The following is a 17,315-nucleotide window of genomic DNA, read 5'->3' on the forward strand; positions in this document are numbered from 1 at the left end:
GCATTGGTTTTAATAAATGAAGAATAAGAGTCCCTCGACATTTGTGAAGAAATAAAGGGAAACAGATTTTAAAACTACCCACACACGTCATGCTGCTGCAGTTATGCGTCTAACAAGGTCAAGGCTACCAGCTGCATCCCCGGTAGGTTTGTCAGTTAGGATACTTAGCAGTAGAAAGTTTAGCACCATGTTTGTAACCAGAGGCAGAAATTAAAGCTAGTACAATTTTCACAGTCTCCTTGGAGGACTGGAAGCCCACTGTTTCCTATAGAGTTGCTACTTACATTGGGAATTTGTCCCAACAGGGCAATCTTGGTCATTGCCCCCGAATATTGCCATGTGCCAAACGGGCACAACTCCACTGCACTAAGATCCCGTCACATGCCGAAGACGCATCCAAACCTGTCTGCATGATACTTTGGGGGCAGCTTCACCCCACATCGGAACATCAATGCCCCACCAATGCCATTACCTTCCAAAACTAGCCCTCCCAATACGGAACAGTAACACCCATCTCCTATATGGTGTTTTTCCATCAGTAGATCTCAGAGCACTTTACAAAGGAGGTCGATGTCATGATCCTCATTTTACAGATGGGGAAATTGAGGCATAGAGCCATGAAGTGATTTGCCCAAGGTCACCCACTAGGTCAGTGGCAGAGCTAGGAATGGAACCTAGGCCTCCTGAGTCTTACTCCAGTGCTCCATCCCCTAGGCCATATTCTCATCCCCCTTTCTGACATGGAATCATTCCAAGGCACACAGAGATAATCCCAGAAGCACCAGGTCAGGTCAGGCCACATTCCCCTCAACATCCTCAGCTGGAAGGGGGAGAGGCCTATGCAAGCTAGTGGCCTGGAACCCCTCTCCTCCTCAGAAGGAGAAGCCCCTACTCCAACCTACAGAACCATCTCCTCCGGGAGCCACTTAGCAAACAACTTTAGCAAATTCTCCTCATTTAGCTGAGACAGAAGAGAACTGGGTTACCTTCAAGGAGCCTCTGAATCTCCTCAGGGATGATGGGGGGCATCTGCATCAGGAAGAAAGAAGGGAAGAGTCCCAAGTACAAATCTCCAGAGGCTGCTTCTGCTGCTGTCCCTGAGGTGCAGAGGCTGACTGATCCAGTAAGAGAGGAAGCAAGGAGGGTGGGGCCTGCCCTGCACTGTAGAGGGAGAGGAACTGCCTCAGGTGCTTCCTGTTTCACCTACTCCAAGATTGCAGCCTGCAAACACCTGCATGATGCAGCAGCAGTAGAAAGGCACTTGCAAATTCAGTGCAAGCCCCTGTAGTTGCACCATAGTCTGGGAGAGCCCTGGGGTGCATCTGCTTGGTTTACCATGCAGCCTCTTGTACCGACCCGCTTGCATAGAGAGAACGCTGGGCTGTGTCCGAGTACTCTGCATTATCATTTGGCCTCCTATGTCTGCCCCTTGCATACGGGGTCCCTGAGTGGTGTGTGTTACAGTGAAAACCAGACTATCCTTCCTGCAGCTTGCAGGGGGAGAGAACTGAACTCTGCTGCACTGTAGTGCAGCCTCCTCTGTCCCTACACGCTGCAGAGGGAGGAAGTGTATTCTGCCTCATTGCAGTGTTCCACTCGCTCAGTTCCAGGATCCCAACAGTTGCAACACACTTTACTATTCCTGTGGCTTAAACTAGTTTACATGCTCCAATCTGCATCCCGCATTCCTGCATTTCCACAGTCTCATAACAAAAGTAGCTACTGAATTAGATTTGCTCACAGTCCTACATCTCTTCTGAAACCTGAACTGGCCTAGGCTGACTGTAGGGAGCCCTCCCGTGTCTTAACTTGCATGCATGAACTTTCAGGCTACGCGTGGACCAGAAAAAGCAATCTTTCCCTGATTTATAAGCACTAAGTGGTCCCATTGACTTGACTCACACTCACATGGATCCGGCCCAAACTTTGTGCAGGGCTTTGAGATCCTTCAGTGTGAAAAGCACTGGAGAAATGTAACATTGCTAGTGTCAGGCTGTCTGGAATGGCCCATGAATGGTGGGTGCCAACCTCAGGGCAAACCAGGGCACCAACCCAGGTAATGGAGGCTGGGGGAGGCTAAGGTTCCCCACCACAGCCCTGGGACTGGGCCGTGGTGGGGCTCAGAGCTCCTCTAGACAGCCCGGGCTCAGAGTTCAGCCACAGCCAACTGGGGCTTGGGGCTGTTCAGGGCACCAACAGGCCAGCCGAGGTTCAGGGCTGCAGGCGAGGAGGGAGGAGGGCAGAAGGGGCAGAGTGGGGGTGGAGCCATGGGCAGAAGATGCGAGGCAGGGGGCTATCCTCCCTGAATGTGCAATGCAAGAACCACCCATGCACAAACCCCAAATTGGCTGTGTGTTCTATGATTAGATTTCACCAACCAAATATCAGTGAACTTCTCACGCACTATAACAGCTTTAACATGGAGTCACAGTCTCCTTGGGCGCTCCGGGCTATCTTGCCACCCAGGCAAGCTTGCCTTTGTGATCGATGCTCCAAAAATCATAACACTTTTCAGGTTGCTCCCAGTCCCAAAGCACCGGTAAAGTGCACCCTGTATCTCTCACCATCCTATAATAAACTAACTAAAGGTTTCAGAGTAGCAGCCATGTTAGTCTGTATCTGCCAAAAGAACACTACTTGTGGCACTTTAAGAGACTAACAAATTTATTTCAGCATGAGCTTAGCTCACGAAAGCTCATGCTGAAATAAATTTGTTAGTCTCTAAGGTGCCACAAGTCCTCCTGTTCTTTTAACTAAAGGTTTGTAAACTAGGAAAAAGAAATGAGAGTTCTTTACAAGATTAATGCATGTAAACGAACACACACAAATGAGATACAGTCTTAGGTTCCAAAAGATAACAGTAGTTGCTATAATATGCAAGGTTTATATGTCCAGTAGGGCTAATCCAAGCTAAACACCTGGGGACCCCTTGCTTATGCTTAGAAATCTTCACCCCTCAGAGTTCAAGCACCATAGGGGGTAACAATTGCTTCTTAACAGGGATTTATTTCTATTCTCTTCCCCCAGTGTTCAAGCTGTGATGGGATGAGGGTTTGTGCAAGTATGGAGAAAGCAATCACTGACATTTTGTTCACTGACATTCCACAAGGGTTTGACTGGTGTCTATAAGACTTCCTGGGTTGGGGAGGAGCCAACACCTCTTGCAGTAAAACTAGTATTTCACACTTGGCAATGCTTCTCCCCGACTGTGGGTGTTTACTATCTTAGCAAACATTTTTAGAGCTGCAGAGCTTTATTACTTAAATATTACTTTATAACATGGAATACAGATCTAAGAAGTAAGGTGAATACATGCAGCATCCTACAAGCATTCCATAAAATCTAAACACATTCTTAGAACTCTAATATCTATTTATTTTCACAATACTACCACACAGGCGAGCCAGATCGGTTGCCAGCTCTGCATTTGTCAGTGTCCAATGAGGCGCAGTGGCCTTGGCACAAGCTGACACCCGGTCTGCCAGCGTCCTAGTTAGTATTTATTATTACGTAACAAAGATAAGTTTCTGTGATCTTGCCATTTTCTCTGAGCTACATTTTTATTGCTGGCCCATGATTTTTTTTAATGTTCTTTTCCTGACACAGTAAAGTGGCAACAAAGCTTAGCACTTGGCCACGTGCAGCAGCATTAAGCCGGCACAGCTTCACTAAACGCAGCTGTGCATGCTCCTACCAGCAGCGAATTTACCCCAGTTATCGTAGGGTTGGAAAGGCAAACTCTGGGCAGAAGAGAAGAGAGGAGAAGGGGGATGTATTGGGCCCCAATCCTGAAAACCCGCCCGTGCTTAATTTTGCTACAGTGAGATGCCCCCTTTACTTCAATAGGAATTACTCACAATAGTTTTTTGCATGATCAGCACTTTGCCACTGCGTGCATATATTACTTGAGAGGAACAGCGATCCAGTGGTTAGGGGACTGGCTTCAGAGTGAAGACACAACCTGGGTTCAATTCCCTATTATGACTTAGACTCACCACGTGATTTGGAGCAAGCTTTTTAGCCTCTCTCTATGCTTCAGTTCCCCATCTGTAAAGTAGCCCTGCCCTGCCTCACTGAGGGGCTGTGAGAATAAATATACCAAAGAGAGCGAGGCGCTCAGACACTATGGTAATGAGGATCATGTAAGTGCCTACTGCACATGGATGGTTACAAGTCTGTGTTATGAGTCCTGGAATGACTGTGGAGAATTGTGATGCTACACTTTCTGAGACCGGTTATGCAAAATAAGAAAGGAAGGATGTGGTGTGTTTAAGTTAGGTTAGGGTGACCAGATAGCAAATGTGAAAAAATAGGATGGGGGTGGAGGGTAATAGGCACCTATGTAGGAAAAAGTCCCCAAAAACGGGACTGTCCCTTTAAAAACGGGACAGCTGGTCACCCTAAGTTAGGTAAAACTCAGATAAAGAAAGAATGCAAGATTAATTGCAGATGTTTTGGTTTCTCTGTGTGTGTGTGGGTGTGTGTGTCGGTGTACGCGTGCACACGCTCAAAGGAAGGAAACCAGAACAATGTTTATAAGTTATTGTGTTGGGTTTTTTTTAACCGAACTATAAATAATATTTGATGTAAGGTACAATCCTGCAAATACCCACAAAGAAATAACACCTGCCAAGAAGAGATATGACTTGAAAAAAGGAAAAGTGGGAAAAATGCTTAACAAATCCATGGGCCACCTACTGTACATAGTATCTAACTAAAAGGATGATGTTGCTATCTGGTTTTCTACATGCTGCGCCTTTAAATGCAGTCTCTCCAAGTGCTGCAGTGACAGCTGCCATTTTGTGCTTCAGTTACAGAGTGAGGAGCACCCTGTGCTCTCTCGCTCAAAGAGTCTTTTTATTTGTTCTGTGTGTCCAGAAAACAAATCAGCTAGGACCGCAGATCTGTCACTAAGCTGTACTTCATACCCATGTGTAACTTCATAGCTGCCTCAGATCCTTCTGTCTCAAAAGCACTGGTCCCAACCACTTAAGCTAAAGGAGACTCTTCAAGAGCGATAAGCAGTATAAGGCCTTTGACACATAATTGAGTGGTTCTCACAGAATGCAGAAGAGGGCAGTAGAGTGAATGTTTGTGTGTGTGTATAGACAGATATATATGTGTACGTATGTGTAGATATAAAGTCCCTAGCCAGTTCGTTACAATACACAAATAAAAAGCAAATGCTTCCTGTGGGTGACTGATAAAAATGGGTGAGCCAGGAAGAGAACTAGGTTCCCTGGACTGGGTGAAATGCCTTCAGATGTGCCAGCAGCACCAATGAAACCTGATCAATGCAAATCCAGAAGGGCAACATTTTCATCCTACAGCACTGCAAAGAACAGGAGGGTCTGTCTCCCGAGTATCATTTGCACTTCTATTGCAACCTTTCACTCAGTGATCTCAAAGCACTTTACCAGTAATGAACTAGCACTCAGTACAATGATTGAGACTCTCTGCTTTCCTGTGTGGTCGGTATTATTCTGAAATCCATTTTACTGTTGGGGAAACTGAGGCACAGAGAGTTTACCAACTTGATTTCTGAAAATTGAGCCAAAAACAATTTATCCAAGATCAGCAGCTACATCAGGAATAGAACCCAGGAGACCTTCCAGAACCCTGCATTAACCACTCAAGCTTCTTCAGCAGAGAGCAGAGCCCAAGTGTCCTGACTCTTAGCTAAACATCAAATATCATCTTCCTTTTTGCCACTTCCGTTTCTTAATGTATCAACCAGATACAATTTTAGAGTGGGTGAGCTGGGGAAGAGGAGGCTGGTGTTGATGACGGGTAAATTCCACTGCATCATTGTCATGAAGCATCAAGGTTTCCAGGCTGTCGATCCAAAATGCCTCCCCTACATGATCACAGCCCTGCCTTAATAATCTTCGGGCCCAGGTTCAACAGACCACCTCACTCCTAATGATATTCCATTAACTGGACAAATCCCTTTGAAGGCTTGTCTTGCTTTGAAATCCAATTTCACAGGAAGCCAGATCTGATTGGGGGTAGCTATGGAAACCAAGCCGGGCAGCCTTGGAGGAACTGAGAGATGCAAGGAAAGATGTGAGAGTCAGAGTCCTCTACTGCTTTGTTGGAAATATCAAAGGATCTAGAGAGGTTGGCAGGAGATGTGTCCCTGCGTAGGGACTGTTCTGTGTGGCTGGGTACCAGGCGTCTGTCAGTGGAGGTAAGCAGCCAGCTGTCCTGTCACACAAGCTGAAGATGGAACTAAATACACAAAGCCATAACTGGGCAGGTCTTTTCCCCTAATGCATCAGGGTGTCGGCCTTCCTCTCCCTGCCCCCTACTCATTCTAAAAGGTTAACAACAAAAGGGTAACAAGGTTAAACCACAAAGCCCTGGCTGATAGTGGTCCTTTCAAGTGCCTGCGCTGAAATTAATCTGAAATTTCTTGCAATTAGATAAGATGAGGATGTACAGGCTCATACGCACACAAAGGGCCCCCTGGGCTATAGAGGGGTACCATTGTATAAAAACATAGGATTTGCTAAACTCAAGCAGATTATTCATTCTTCCTGTCTGGTACTGCAGCATCTGAGGTTCATTTCTGGACCCTTTTGTTCCTCTAGCTCAATATCACAGCTCCTTCCAGACTGGACTAGATCACTGGTCACACAGCTCCTGCCGTTCCAGAGCTAACTACTGGCCCATGCCGTGCCATCTCCTGCCTCTCTCTCGGTGACCAATGCTTCAGTGGAAGGGAAAAAAAACAAACAAACAAAAAGTCATGCATCTTTGAGCAATGTTGAGTAATGTTACTTGGGTTATTGATCAGATATTACAGGCTGCAGTTCTAGCACCCTCAAGATTATATGTTTGTGTCATCTGTATAGTGCAGCAGGTTCTGTTTGAGGGAACATACCACTTCAATGGGGTTTTCAGCATGATTAACCTTATGGCCATTTGAGGAAAGCGTGGTTGTGGAATCTCCATCATTGGAGATTTTTAAGAGCAGGTTGGAAAAACACCTGTCAGGGATGGTCTAGCTAATACTGAGTGCAGGGGACTGAACTAGATGACCTCTCGAGGTCCCTTCCAGTGCTGTGATTAGAACCAACTGGGAACCAATTGGTCAGCACTTACTGAAATCAAAAGGAAGGTAAAAAGTTTCATCCCCTCCGAACTATAGTAACTAGATATGGGCTGAAATCAAAACACCGTGTCCAAATGTTCTCTAACTTTGGAGATGCTACGATCCAATCCAGATTTTGCACCAGGGAACCAAAATCAATCAATTAACCTCAGGCCTGGCAGTTAGCTTGAATTCAGGGTGTTCTCTGTGACGCGTCCTCAATTTTATTATTATTTATTTACTTGTACTGTGGTAGTGCCTAGGAATCCCACTTATGGCCCAGGATCCTATTGAGCTAGGCATTATATAAACACAGAAGAAAAAAATGCTCCCTGCCCTGGGGAAAAAAAAATTTAGCAGTGACTTTTTTCGGTGAAGAATGTGGATTCAGCTATACTATACTTGGTTAATTTGCATCAGTTTTGCAAAATTATTTTGGTCGGGGAAAAAAAAAACTTGTCAAAACATATCTGTTTTTTCCATTTTTTCCAAAGAGATGTTTCAATTTTTTGGCTTGAAATGATTTTTCTTTTCCAAATGTCCTTTGATTATTTTTTTAAAATGAAAAAAAAAAACATTTAAAAATGCTTGAAATCGAATTGTGACATTTCGTTTCAGGTCAAGCAAAACAAAATTAGCTGATATTTTGAAAAATGTTGTTTTTAGTTCAACCTGAAACAACTTCTTTTCTGATTGTTTTGGAATTGCCCAGTGACATAGGTTCTATGGGTGCTCCAGAGCTCAAGCACCCATGGAAAAAAATGAGGGAGTGCTCAGAACCCACCAGCCGCAGTGATTCTGGCCCCAGGGCTGGCCGCCGATCAGCTATGCCCCAAGGGCTGGCAGAAGACACTCGCAGGAGGGGAAGATGAGTGCGTTGTGGGTGGTGGAGAGGAGGAGCCTCATGGGAGGAGGCAGAATGGGGATGGGAAGAGGCGGAGCAAGGGCAGGACTTGGGGGATGAGGCCAAGCGGGGATGGAGAACCAGCTGGGAAAAACCAAAGTCAATGACCATGGCCAGTGACCCAAAAATTCCATTATCCTCCCAGCTTTCTACCCATAACTGAAACTCATGCCCTGTCCTGGAATGCCAGAGATCTTAGATGTATTCACTTTTCAAGCATGCTGCAAAACCCATGTTGGATTCTCCTCTGCAAAGACACGAGAAAGGGTGTGAGTTGAGGTGGGTATATTTATGGGTGGTGTTTTCTCTCTGTTTATGGTGTAATTTTTCTTTTCTGGAAGGCCACCAGAACACTGGAAGGAACCTATAGATTATGTTTTTAAAATCAGATTTCCTTATTGTTATTAATTACAGTAGCACAGGGACACCCTGGCTGAAACTGGGACCCTGCTCTGCTGTGTACTGCACAAGCGCACGCACTGCACAAGGCAGCCCTACCGTAAAGAGCTTACGTCCTGCTTGCCCACCTACAGCGTAAGGAAACTCATAGTGAAGATGTGCCAAAAGTCTCGGTAGACATGCAGACTCACCCCTGCGGCGCCTCCTGCTGGTCTCTCAGGGAATTAGCTCAATTCAGCTCCAGAGCGCCCTCTGCAGGCCAGTGATCTCCCTGTCCTCTGGCCCCTGTGTACCTCCCTGGACCCAGTATCCTTGTACATGGGGTGGTGCCCCCTGGCAGTAACCCCTCAGTCTTAGGGTCTCCCCTTCCCAGGGAACCCCCACCCACTATTCCCACCTTGCCTCAGTATATGGCTACTGCCAGTCATTGTCTAGCCCCCACGCCCTGGGGCAGACTGCAGTATCAGCCTACACATCACTGGCAAGGAGGGTTTGGACCTGCTGCCTTGGCTTACCCCTGGGCTGCCCTCTGCAACCCCCAGTACCTATTAGCCCAATGCTAGGCCGCAGCCTGGGGCTTTCCAGGCTGGAGGTCCCCAGCTCCTCTGCCTTTCCACAGCCCTGCTTCACTCAGGTATCTTGTGTCTAGCTCTCTACAGCCAGGCTCTTCTCCCTCTACAACAGAGAGATACTCCTCCTTCTGGCTTCCCTGACCTTCTTATAAGGCCCTGTTGCTCAGTTTGGGGTATGGCCCCAGCTGCAGCCACTTCCCCCAATCAGTCAGAGTTTTATCTTGCCCAGCCCCAGCCCTCTGCAGGGCTTTTCCAACCCCTTCCAGGCCGGAGTGGGTGGTCACCCCGCTACAGTCTCCCAGCAGCAGAGCCAGGACTTGAAGCCTGGTCTCTTGAATGTGGTGTTCTAGCTTCTAGATCGACCTGCCTCTTTATTAATAGTGACTGTAAACTAAAGACACAAGTCTGAGTTCTGGATATGCACCAATGCAGCTCCACAAAAACGAATGGTGAGTCAGAGCAGAATTTGGCCAGGTCAGTGTAGACAGCCGAGGAAAGATACTCCAAAAGACCTCACGCCAATTATCTTCTCCATCACATACTTCTTGTGAGACCTTGGGCAATTTACTGAGTCTCTGGGGTGCAGATCCTCAGAGGGATTTAGGCTCCTAACTTCATTTGAATCCTATGGGTGTTAGGTACTTAAACACCTTGAAGGATCTGGGCCTCAGCCCCCCCATCTGTCAAAGGGGGATAATAATTCCCTACTTCACAGGGAGCATTATGAGAATAAATGCATCAATGAATGGGAGATGGTCAGATAACTGTGGGAACAGGGGACCATATAAGTCCTTGGATACACAGGAAGCTCACACAGCTAGACACCCATAGGTGCTGGAACTAGGGGCGCAGCCGCACCCCCAGTTTGAAGTTGTTCCCATCATATACAGGGTTTACAGTTTGCTTCAATGGCTCTCAGCACTCCCACTATACAAATTGTTCCAGCTCCCCTGATTGGTATGAACAGGGAAGCTCATACTGAGGCGGACGGGAGGCAAAAGAGTAACATTGCTGGAAGCCTAACAAGCAAAGCATGGCTATGAAGGGGTAAAGCAGCTGGCCTTGATAGGGCCTTGAGGAGAAGCAGCGCTGGAGGGGAAAGCGTACAAAGAATGGGGGGCCAGGCAGGTAGAGATGAGACCTGAGATTAGCCCCTGTTGTTCCTGGGGCTGACTGATGGGCTTTGGTTTAATGCACAGGGCATTATTGATCCCTGGCTGTTCAGTCACACTGTGTGAGGCAGCTGCCCTCTGCCCTGTGGATGTGCTGTCGCACCTCTGCCTCTTTCACCAATCCCCATCAAGCTGCTTTAATGAGTCTTTTATTGACAACGCTGAGTCCTAATGAGGAGGAGTGCTGCACACTTCATTAAGGCGGCAGAGGGGTCCGCTTTTCCGCAAACAGATAGGACCTGCGGCTGCTGCCTGAGGTGCAGCGTGGGGAGGGATGGGGCAATCAGAGCAGGAGTTTTGGGATCTGGGGCCCACCCCAAGTAAGAGGAGAACCCAGGGGGAGCAGTCAAGTGGCTGCAGCACAGAAAACATCTGACTTGAGGTGGCTGAGGAGGGTCTGGATCCATGGTTTCGGAGGGAGAACAAGGATGCAGGACAAGACTCTATCTGATCTAGGGAGAAACGGGGTTTGGATGGGAGAGCCTGATCCAGGTGAATGGGCATGGCTGAGCTGAAAGACTTTATATCCTGACAGAGGCAGGAGAGGGGAAAATGTTGGTGGAGGGTGGTAGGCCCATTCAACCTTAATCTAACCTTGAACTGTACACTGTTCACTAAATGGAAGGACATACATACACACACAGACTCAGCTGTAAAAGGAATCCAGTACCTGGGTCCACAGGTCCCTGGCTAGAAGGCTTCACAATTCTGTTCCCTCACCTGGCAGGGACTGTGTTATCCATCCCAGTGCTCCATGCCAAAGAACTCCCCTTCTGATATGATCACGTCCAGCCATGCCGGGGTAGAGAGAAGGAAATGGCGTGACAAACCACTAGAGAATGACTTCTCTCAGTGTATGCAAGCCAGTGACCCTTGCAAGGGTTAATCTGGAAATGATCGTTTTCGGTGGCGGCTGGAAGCAGTATTATTCCATGAAGGTACCACCTGACCAGCCAATGAGCATTTTTTTTATCCTGGTGATGCAATGCTTCTCACCTAATATTTCACTAGATGAAGGATGTTGCCACTTGCTACCCTGCTGGAGAAGTGGGCTGGGGGAGTTTGGTAGAATGGCCCAGATCAATTTATCCCTTACTAAACTTCATTTTCCTCACTTTCCTCTGTACCCAGTTCCGCATTGCTACATCATGTGTAGCGACTTACTAGGTGAGTGTAAAGTGTACCGTGCTAGCTAGTCCGAATAATAGCATTTTATATCTCCTTTGCACTGGTGCAAAATGACTGCCCAAGATATGGGACCATGGAGAATCTAGACACAAGCTCTAGACATGATTGCTCAGATCTGGATTTGGTTTAGATCAAGGTTTGGGGATTGAGTCTGAAGTTGAATCAGGGCTCTGCTTCAGGCTTGACGGTGATGAAATCTCATGTGCCATCCTTGTGAAATTTCAGTCCAAAATGGGACAAGCAAGATTCTGGCCTGTAATTCTACAGGAAGAGTGGGCCTTGGGAGATTTTGGTTATTTCTGAATCAGAACCGGAAAACAGGTCTATCCGAAACCGACACTGGGGGACAAATTTGGATCTGAGGATTTGAATCCAACGCCTACAAAAAAAAAAAAAGATTCAGATGTGAGGTTCCAATTTTGGCCTCTCTCTGTGAATTGCGTGTTACCCCAAACTCCAAACCCTATATCAAGAGAAAGTCCATTCATATTAATAGCCATAAACCTCCATCCATCATGCAACTCTACTTCATTTGTTCAGCCATTTTTGGATACTTTTATGATGTACTGTTTGATTTTATTAACAGGAGTGAAGCTTTTATACTCATTGAATTCGTGCCTTGCCTGGTAACCCTACCCACCTTATCAAATCTTCACTTAATGAAATGCAGGCTTTTATCTTAATGGCATTCAAAACTATGTTGCTGGACCCTTATGTGAGTCATAGCTGGAAATACTTCGGAGATTCCAAGTGAGGCATTTGGAAAGAGAAATGGGTCCGTTAAATGTTCTCTCTCTTGTGAAGGGGTCAACAGAATAGGAGAATCGCTGTAAATCTCTTTGCAATGTGATCTAAAAGGAGGGTTTGGTCTGGAAGACAAGTGGGGCTGAAGCTCAGTGTTTGGGGCACACACGAGGAGTTTAGAGGTAAAAAAAAAACAACAATGGAAAATTTCATTTTTTTCTTTTGGCAGAAATTAAAAAAATATATATGTTGACCAAAAAGCCTGCAGTATTTTGGCCAAAAATAAAACTATTCCATCTGAAATATTTAGATTTGGATACGTTGCCACGGTGCCTCATGCTTCCATTTTCTATGAAATGGGCTCATTGGTCAGACTACATCTCCCATGATACAACAGAGGGAGAGGGGCGTGATACATCATAAGACCCCTTGGCCATGGTGCATCATGGGGGATGTAGTCTGGCCAGAGAGCCTGGCCCATAGAAAAGCATGGAACCATGAGGCAACCAGACTACAGCTCCCATGCACCACAGCAGCATTTCCAAATTGAATTATTTTGGGTTTTAGCTGAAATATTTCAAGTTGTGAGCATGACATTTTTTTCACAAAAAAACCAAAACAAAACTCCCATGGAAAGCAGACACTTTTTTGACTGAAATTTTCTCATAAAAACATTTTTTCCACTAACAAACAGTTTAAATGAAAAATTTCAACCAGCCCTGGAGGCAGACATATTGTGAGATGAATACAACACTACGGATCATAGGTCAGTTCGCTGTCACTTTTTGCTGTCACTTCACCCTGGCAGAGCCAATGAAGGGAGCAAGCCACTTGTCACCCCAGTACACATTCATTTCTGGTTTTGACCCTCGCATTCTCTTCACTGCTGTGAGGCATCGTCTTAGGGATTCGGCTTGCCATTCCCTAGAGAAGCACTCCCCAGCAAAACAAGATGATCTGCCAAGATTGCATGACAACCCCGTATTTATTGTGACAGTTAAACTTGATACTAGGGGAGGCATGTTACACTGCATTACAAGCTCTTTATCTGTGCACTTGGATATTGGATGGATTCTGCTACTAATTAAACACAAAAATGAGTGAGGTTAATTGCCAGTCTTATTTGCTAGAAGTACAGGAGACTCCTAAATTCCAGGAGCTTGTATCATTCTTCCCTGTCATTTTGTACAAGTGTCCTTCCCTTTTCATGCTTACCAAGCAATCAGTGAATGTTTGTAAAGCGCTTGGAGAGCGTCCCATGAAAGATGCTATGGTATATAAGAGCAAAGTATTATTAAAATGCATGCCTTATGAAATCAAAGGATAAACGTTCCCACAGGTGTAGAAGAACATTGTTTGAAAAATGAACGTAGATCTGTGCTACTGTGGTTATATCATCATCCTGTCAAGCAATTTTAACAATTATAAGGGCCAGGTTCAGTACAATACTGTTCTTAAGGCCACACTTCAGGGATAGTTCTACACCAATAATATCATCTAACTCTAACCTTTTTCATTAGTAGATCTCCAAGCACTCTACAGTGGAGGTCAATAACATTATGCCCATTTTACAGCAGGGCAACTGAGGCACAGGGAGGGGAAGTGGCTTGCCAAAGATCACCCAGCAAACCAGTGACAGAACAGGAAATCGAATCCAGGTCTCCTGAGTTCCAGCCCAGTGCCCTACCCAGTGGGTCAACTAAATAAACATTTGGCATGAGTCTCCACCTAGAGACACATACAGCGATGCATTATTCTTAAAGGACTCCATTCTGCACAGTGCTGAGCACACTAGCTGAGATCTCGCGAAGCACCGAAGCACACAGCAAACTTTGAGTGCACGAACAGTCTCATAGGACTCAAAGGAAATAGAAGAAGAAAAGACCCCAGTTTACCGAATTACTGCTTCCCACCTCAGCGGAGGGTGGACACTGAATTGGAAGTGATTTGTAATGAAATCAAAGGGCAGCACCTCTCTGTCTACATTTGCTAAATGAAAAGGAAAGTGAGTTGATTGCCAACAGCAGTAACAAGGGATAATGACTAGTGGATAGCGTGCCGAGATAATGTACACAGGCTGCTTCTGCCAAAGTCTATGCTTCCTGCCAAAGGGAGGCGCCTGGGTGGGTGTGTATGGGTGTATACGTGAAGCGCTGCGTGTGTGTGCAAACAGAAATCATTGTGCACAGGTGGGTGTGCTGTAAACAATATGTGAGTGAGTAGCCATGGGTTGTGGTGTATCGGTCTCTTTGTGAGTGAACAGCCAACACATCGAGTGCCTGGATCGCCTCTTGCACTGGTGTAGAATCATGAGTAACTCCAGTGAAGACAAAAGCGTTATCTTGGTGGAAATGGAGGTCAGTGAGAGAAGAATTTGGTCCTGTTTGTGAATAGATGGGGAGCCTTCGGGGGGGTAGGGGGGATTTTGGATGGGGGGAGGGATTGCTTGTGTGCAGATAGGAAGAATTGTGAGGGTTAGCGTGGAGTGACAACCTCACGGGAAAACCATCAACAGCAGGATAGGTAGATACTCATCGATACTAACCATCATATTCTTTGGTTCCAGTCTACTGGCGTGACTTGCCAAAAGTTTGCAGCCAGGCTGGGAAATAAACTCCCAGATCTCCTCAGTATTATTCTGGGGTTTCAGCCACGAGACGGTGTTTCCTATCCTACGTATCCATAGGCCACCGCTGAATGGCTCCACCGTGGAGAGTGGCAGTGCAAGCTTCTCCTAAACAACTTTATCCATGCAACTCTATTCTGACTTGGAAGGGCCACCTGATGACCCCTGCCTGCCGATAGTGAGGGGGCAGAATGAGGGCAGACGGTTTCAGCAGTGTTACTAAGCATGCTCAGTACAAGCCAGGCAGCAAATATGGGGAGGGGGGCACATCACCCCGCATGCCCCCCACCACAAGTCACCTCTGGTATCATTAGCAGCGAGAGGAGAGTTCAGTCTCCATGGCCCTTTCAGTCTTTAGCTTCTCTGTTGAGTAACCAATGAGTGTATATTTGTGGATGTGGCTTTGCCATGCAGGCACAGGTCTCCTGCGACCTGCATGGAGACTCAGCAAACTCATTTCACTTAGGCCACTGCAGTTGGTCAACAACTTTTGAGCTACACACCTGGGCTTGATTTGACCTGATGACCTAGAAGCGCAGGGTGCTGTCTCCCGTTTCCAGAGCCAATTTGCTCCCTACACAAGCTTTTGGCTTCTTCGGCTTGTGAGTTAGAAATGACCTGTTGATGCAGTGAAATGTATTCTGCTACCAACCTCGCTGGCTTTACTCATCAAAGAAATCCCGGCTGTGCAGATCCTTCACCTTTTTCTTCCTTCTCTAAAGGGGTTTTTCTTTTCCATCTTTCATCTTTAATTTTTCCTCTATATCTTTCCCCTCTCTTCCAGTGCTCCTTATCTAATCTAATCTGTGCATCTCTCCCATTGGGGCTTGTGAGGTTAGCTACTTGGGGCAGGAACTTTGACTTAATACCTGTCTGTAAAGCACACACAATGGAATCTATTGTGCCTATCATCATAGTGTTTTAAGGGCCTGTCCCTACTGCGGTCAAGGGGTACGATTGCTAGGGTTGAAAATCTGTAATATTTAAAAACTGGACACTCCAGCAGGAGTGCCAGAATCCCCCCATAGCCCTTAGGCCCCCCATTCCCCACCTCTTCCCCCAAAGCACCTGCCCCCGTTCACTCCTCTTACCCTCCTGTCTGCTTGGGTCTGGAGGGACTCACCTGCAGAGCCAGGGCTGGGAGCTGCAGACACCTGATGCTGGTAAGTGGCGGGCCTGGCTGAGTAGGGACTGACGCAGGTGATGACCTGGCACCTCCCTTCCTGTAGTAACTGGACTTTGGGTGTCCGGTCAGTAGATCTGACTGGACACACTTAGGTCCCCTTTTCAACTGGACTTTCCAGTTGAAAATTGTACCGCCTGGCCATCCTAGGTGATTGCAGCATGTGTAGACATCCTCAAACAGGCTTTATTCCAGCTAGGTTGGGCAGTGGCACTATGACACTGCGGCAGCACAGGCTTCAGTGCAGGCTAACTCTCCAGGTCACTACCCAGGGTTCTGGGCACTGAAGCTGGGTTGCTTCTGTGGCTTCACTGCTCTGGTACCCAAGCTAGCGAAATGGAACCTAGCTTGGGTTTGTCTTCCCAAACTTCAGTCACACCCCATGATGGCAGGATGGACATACCCAAAGCACTTTGGTCATTCTCTCCTGCTGAGTCACGTCTTTTTTAGTGCCTTGTCTGTTTCCTTTGTAGTGCATCCCCTAACTTCAAATTACTCCCATCCCAGTTTCTTCACCTCTGGCCCCAAGGCAAAAGGAGGTGATTCAAGGTGAAAGAGCAGGCAGCAGAGAAGTGTCCCAGCATCTCAGGAGGGTTCCCCCTCTGCTCCATTCTCTCTCTCCCTTCCTCCCTTTGCATTTGCATGGCTTTGGGGGATGCACTCATGAAAGGCGATGCAGAGGTAAACTGCTGGGATTACAAGGGTTTACAATTCCAAATGAAAGAGTGACAAAGGCCAGATATCAAATACAGGGCACACTGATGTGGGATTCCCACTGGTGCCTTTTCTTCCTGGCCTCCTCCTGATCCAATTGATCTCCCACGCCTGGCTCTTCTGGCAACACTACTCAAGATAATTATTTCCATACCCAGACTAGACTTGGGGGGTGGGAGTTCTGAGCTGGTATACAAACAAGAACAGTCCCCAACTAGCTCTGCATCCCTTCTCTTCGAAGATAAATTCAAAGGGCTAGCTGGGATCTGAGACACAGATTTCCTTGGGCACCAGCTCATTTTTTTAGCATCTCTCATTCTCAAAGGACCCCACAGCACTAAGTTAAGTAGAGGGCAGCATCTAGGCCAAATTTTTTTTTCTTGTATTATTATTTCAGGGAGTCAGTGGAGTAGTCAAGCATTGAACCTAGTTCACTGGAGTCCCTTAACCACATGATTGCTCGCCATCCCTACTTGCCTCTGCGGCAGTTCCCAGCAACCTGCGCCTGTCAGCAAGAGTGCTTTGCTCCTGGTATTCATCCCCTACCACCATACCCAGATCTATTTTGTCTTCCACCAAGCGACCAGAGAATCAGGCGCAAATGTGTGTCAGTGGCCCCAGGAAGCAGAGTGTCTTTTGGAGTGGGGAGGGGGGGTGGCCTTAGTGTTGAAACCAGGGCTGCTGAGGGTGCTGTCTTGAAGTGGTTTCCATCATGCA

General features: G+C 46.9%; 1 protein-coding gene across 1 annotated transcript in view; it reads right to left on the reverse strand.

The window, feature by feature from the left end:
* The window catches only part of SKAP1 (src kinase associated phosphoprotein 1), a 232,582-nt gene extending 231,472 nt beyond the window's left edge, over nucleotides 1-1,110 (reverse strand). The window contains exon 1 of the mRNA XM_032791434.2: nucleotides 987-1,110. Coding sequence (XP_032647325.1) covers nucleotides 987-1,035 — 49 coding nt within the window. The 5' untranslated portion in view covers nucleotides 1,036-1,110. The remainder of the gene's footprint in view (nucleotides 1-986) is intronic.
* Nucleotides 1,111-17,315: the final 16,205 nt, after the last annotated feature.

Source organism: Chelonoidis abingdonii, chromosome 21 (assembly GCF_003597395.2).
Source record: "Chelonoidis abingdonii isolate Lonesome George chromosome 21, CheloAbing_2.0, whole genome shotgun sequence".
NCBI lineage: Eukaryota > Metazoa > Chordata > Testudines > Testudinidae > Chelonoidis > Chelonoidis abingdonii.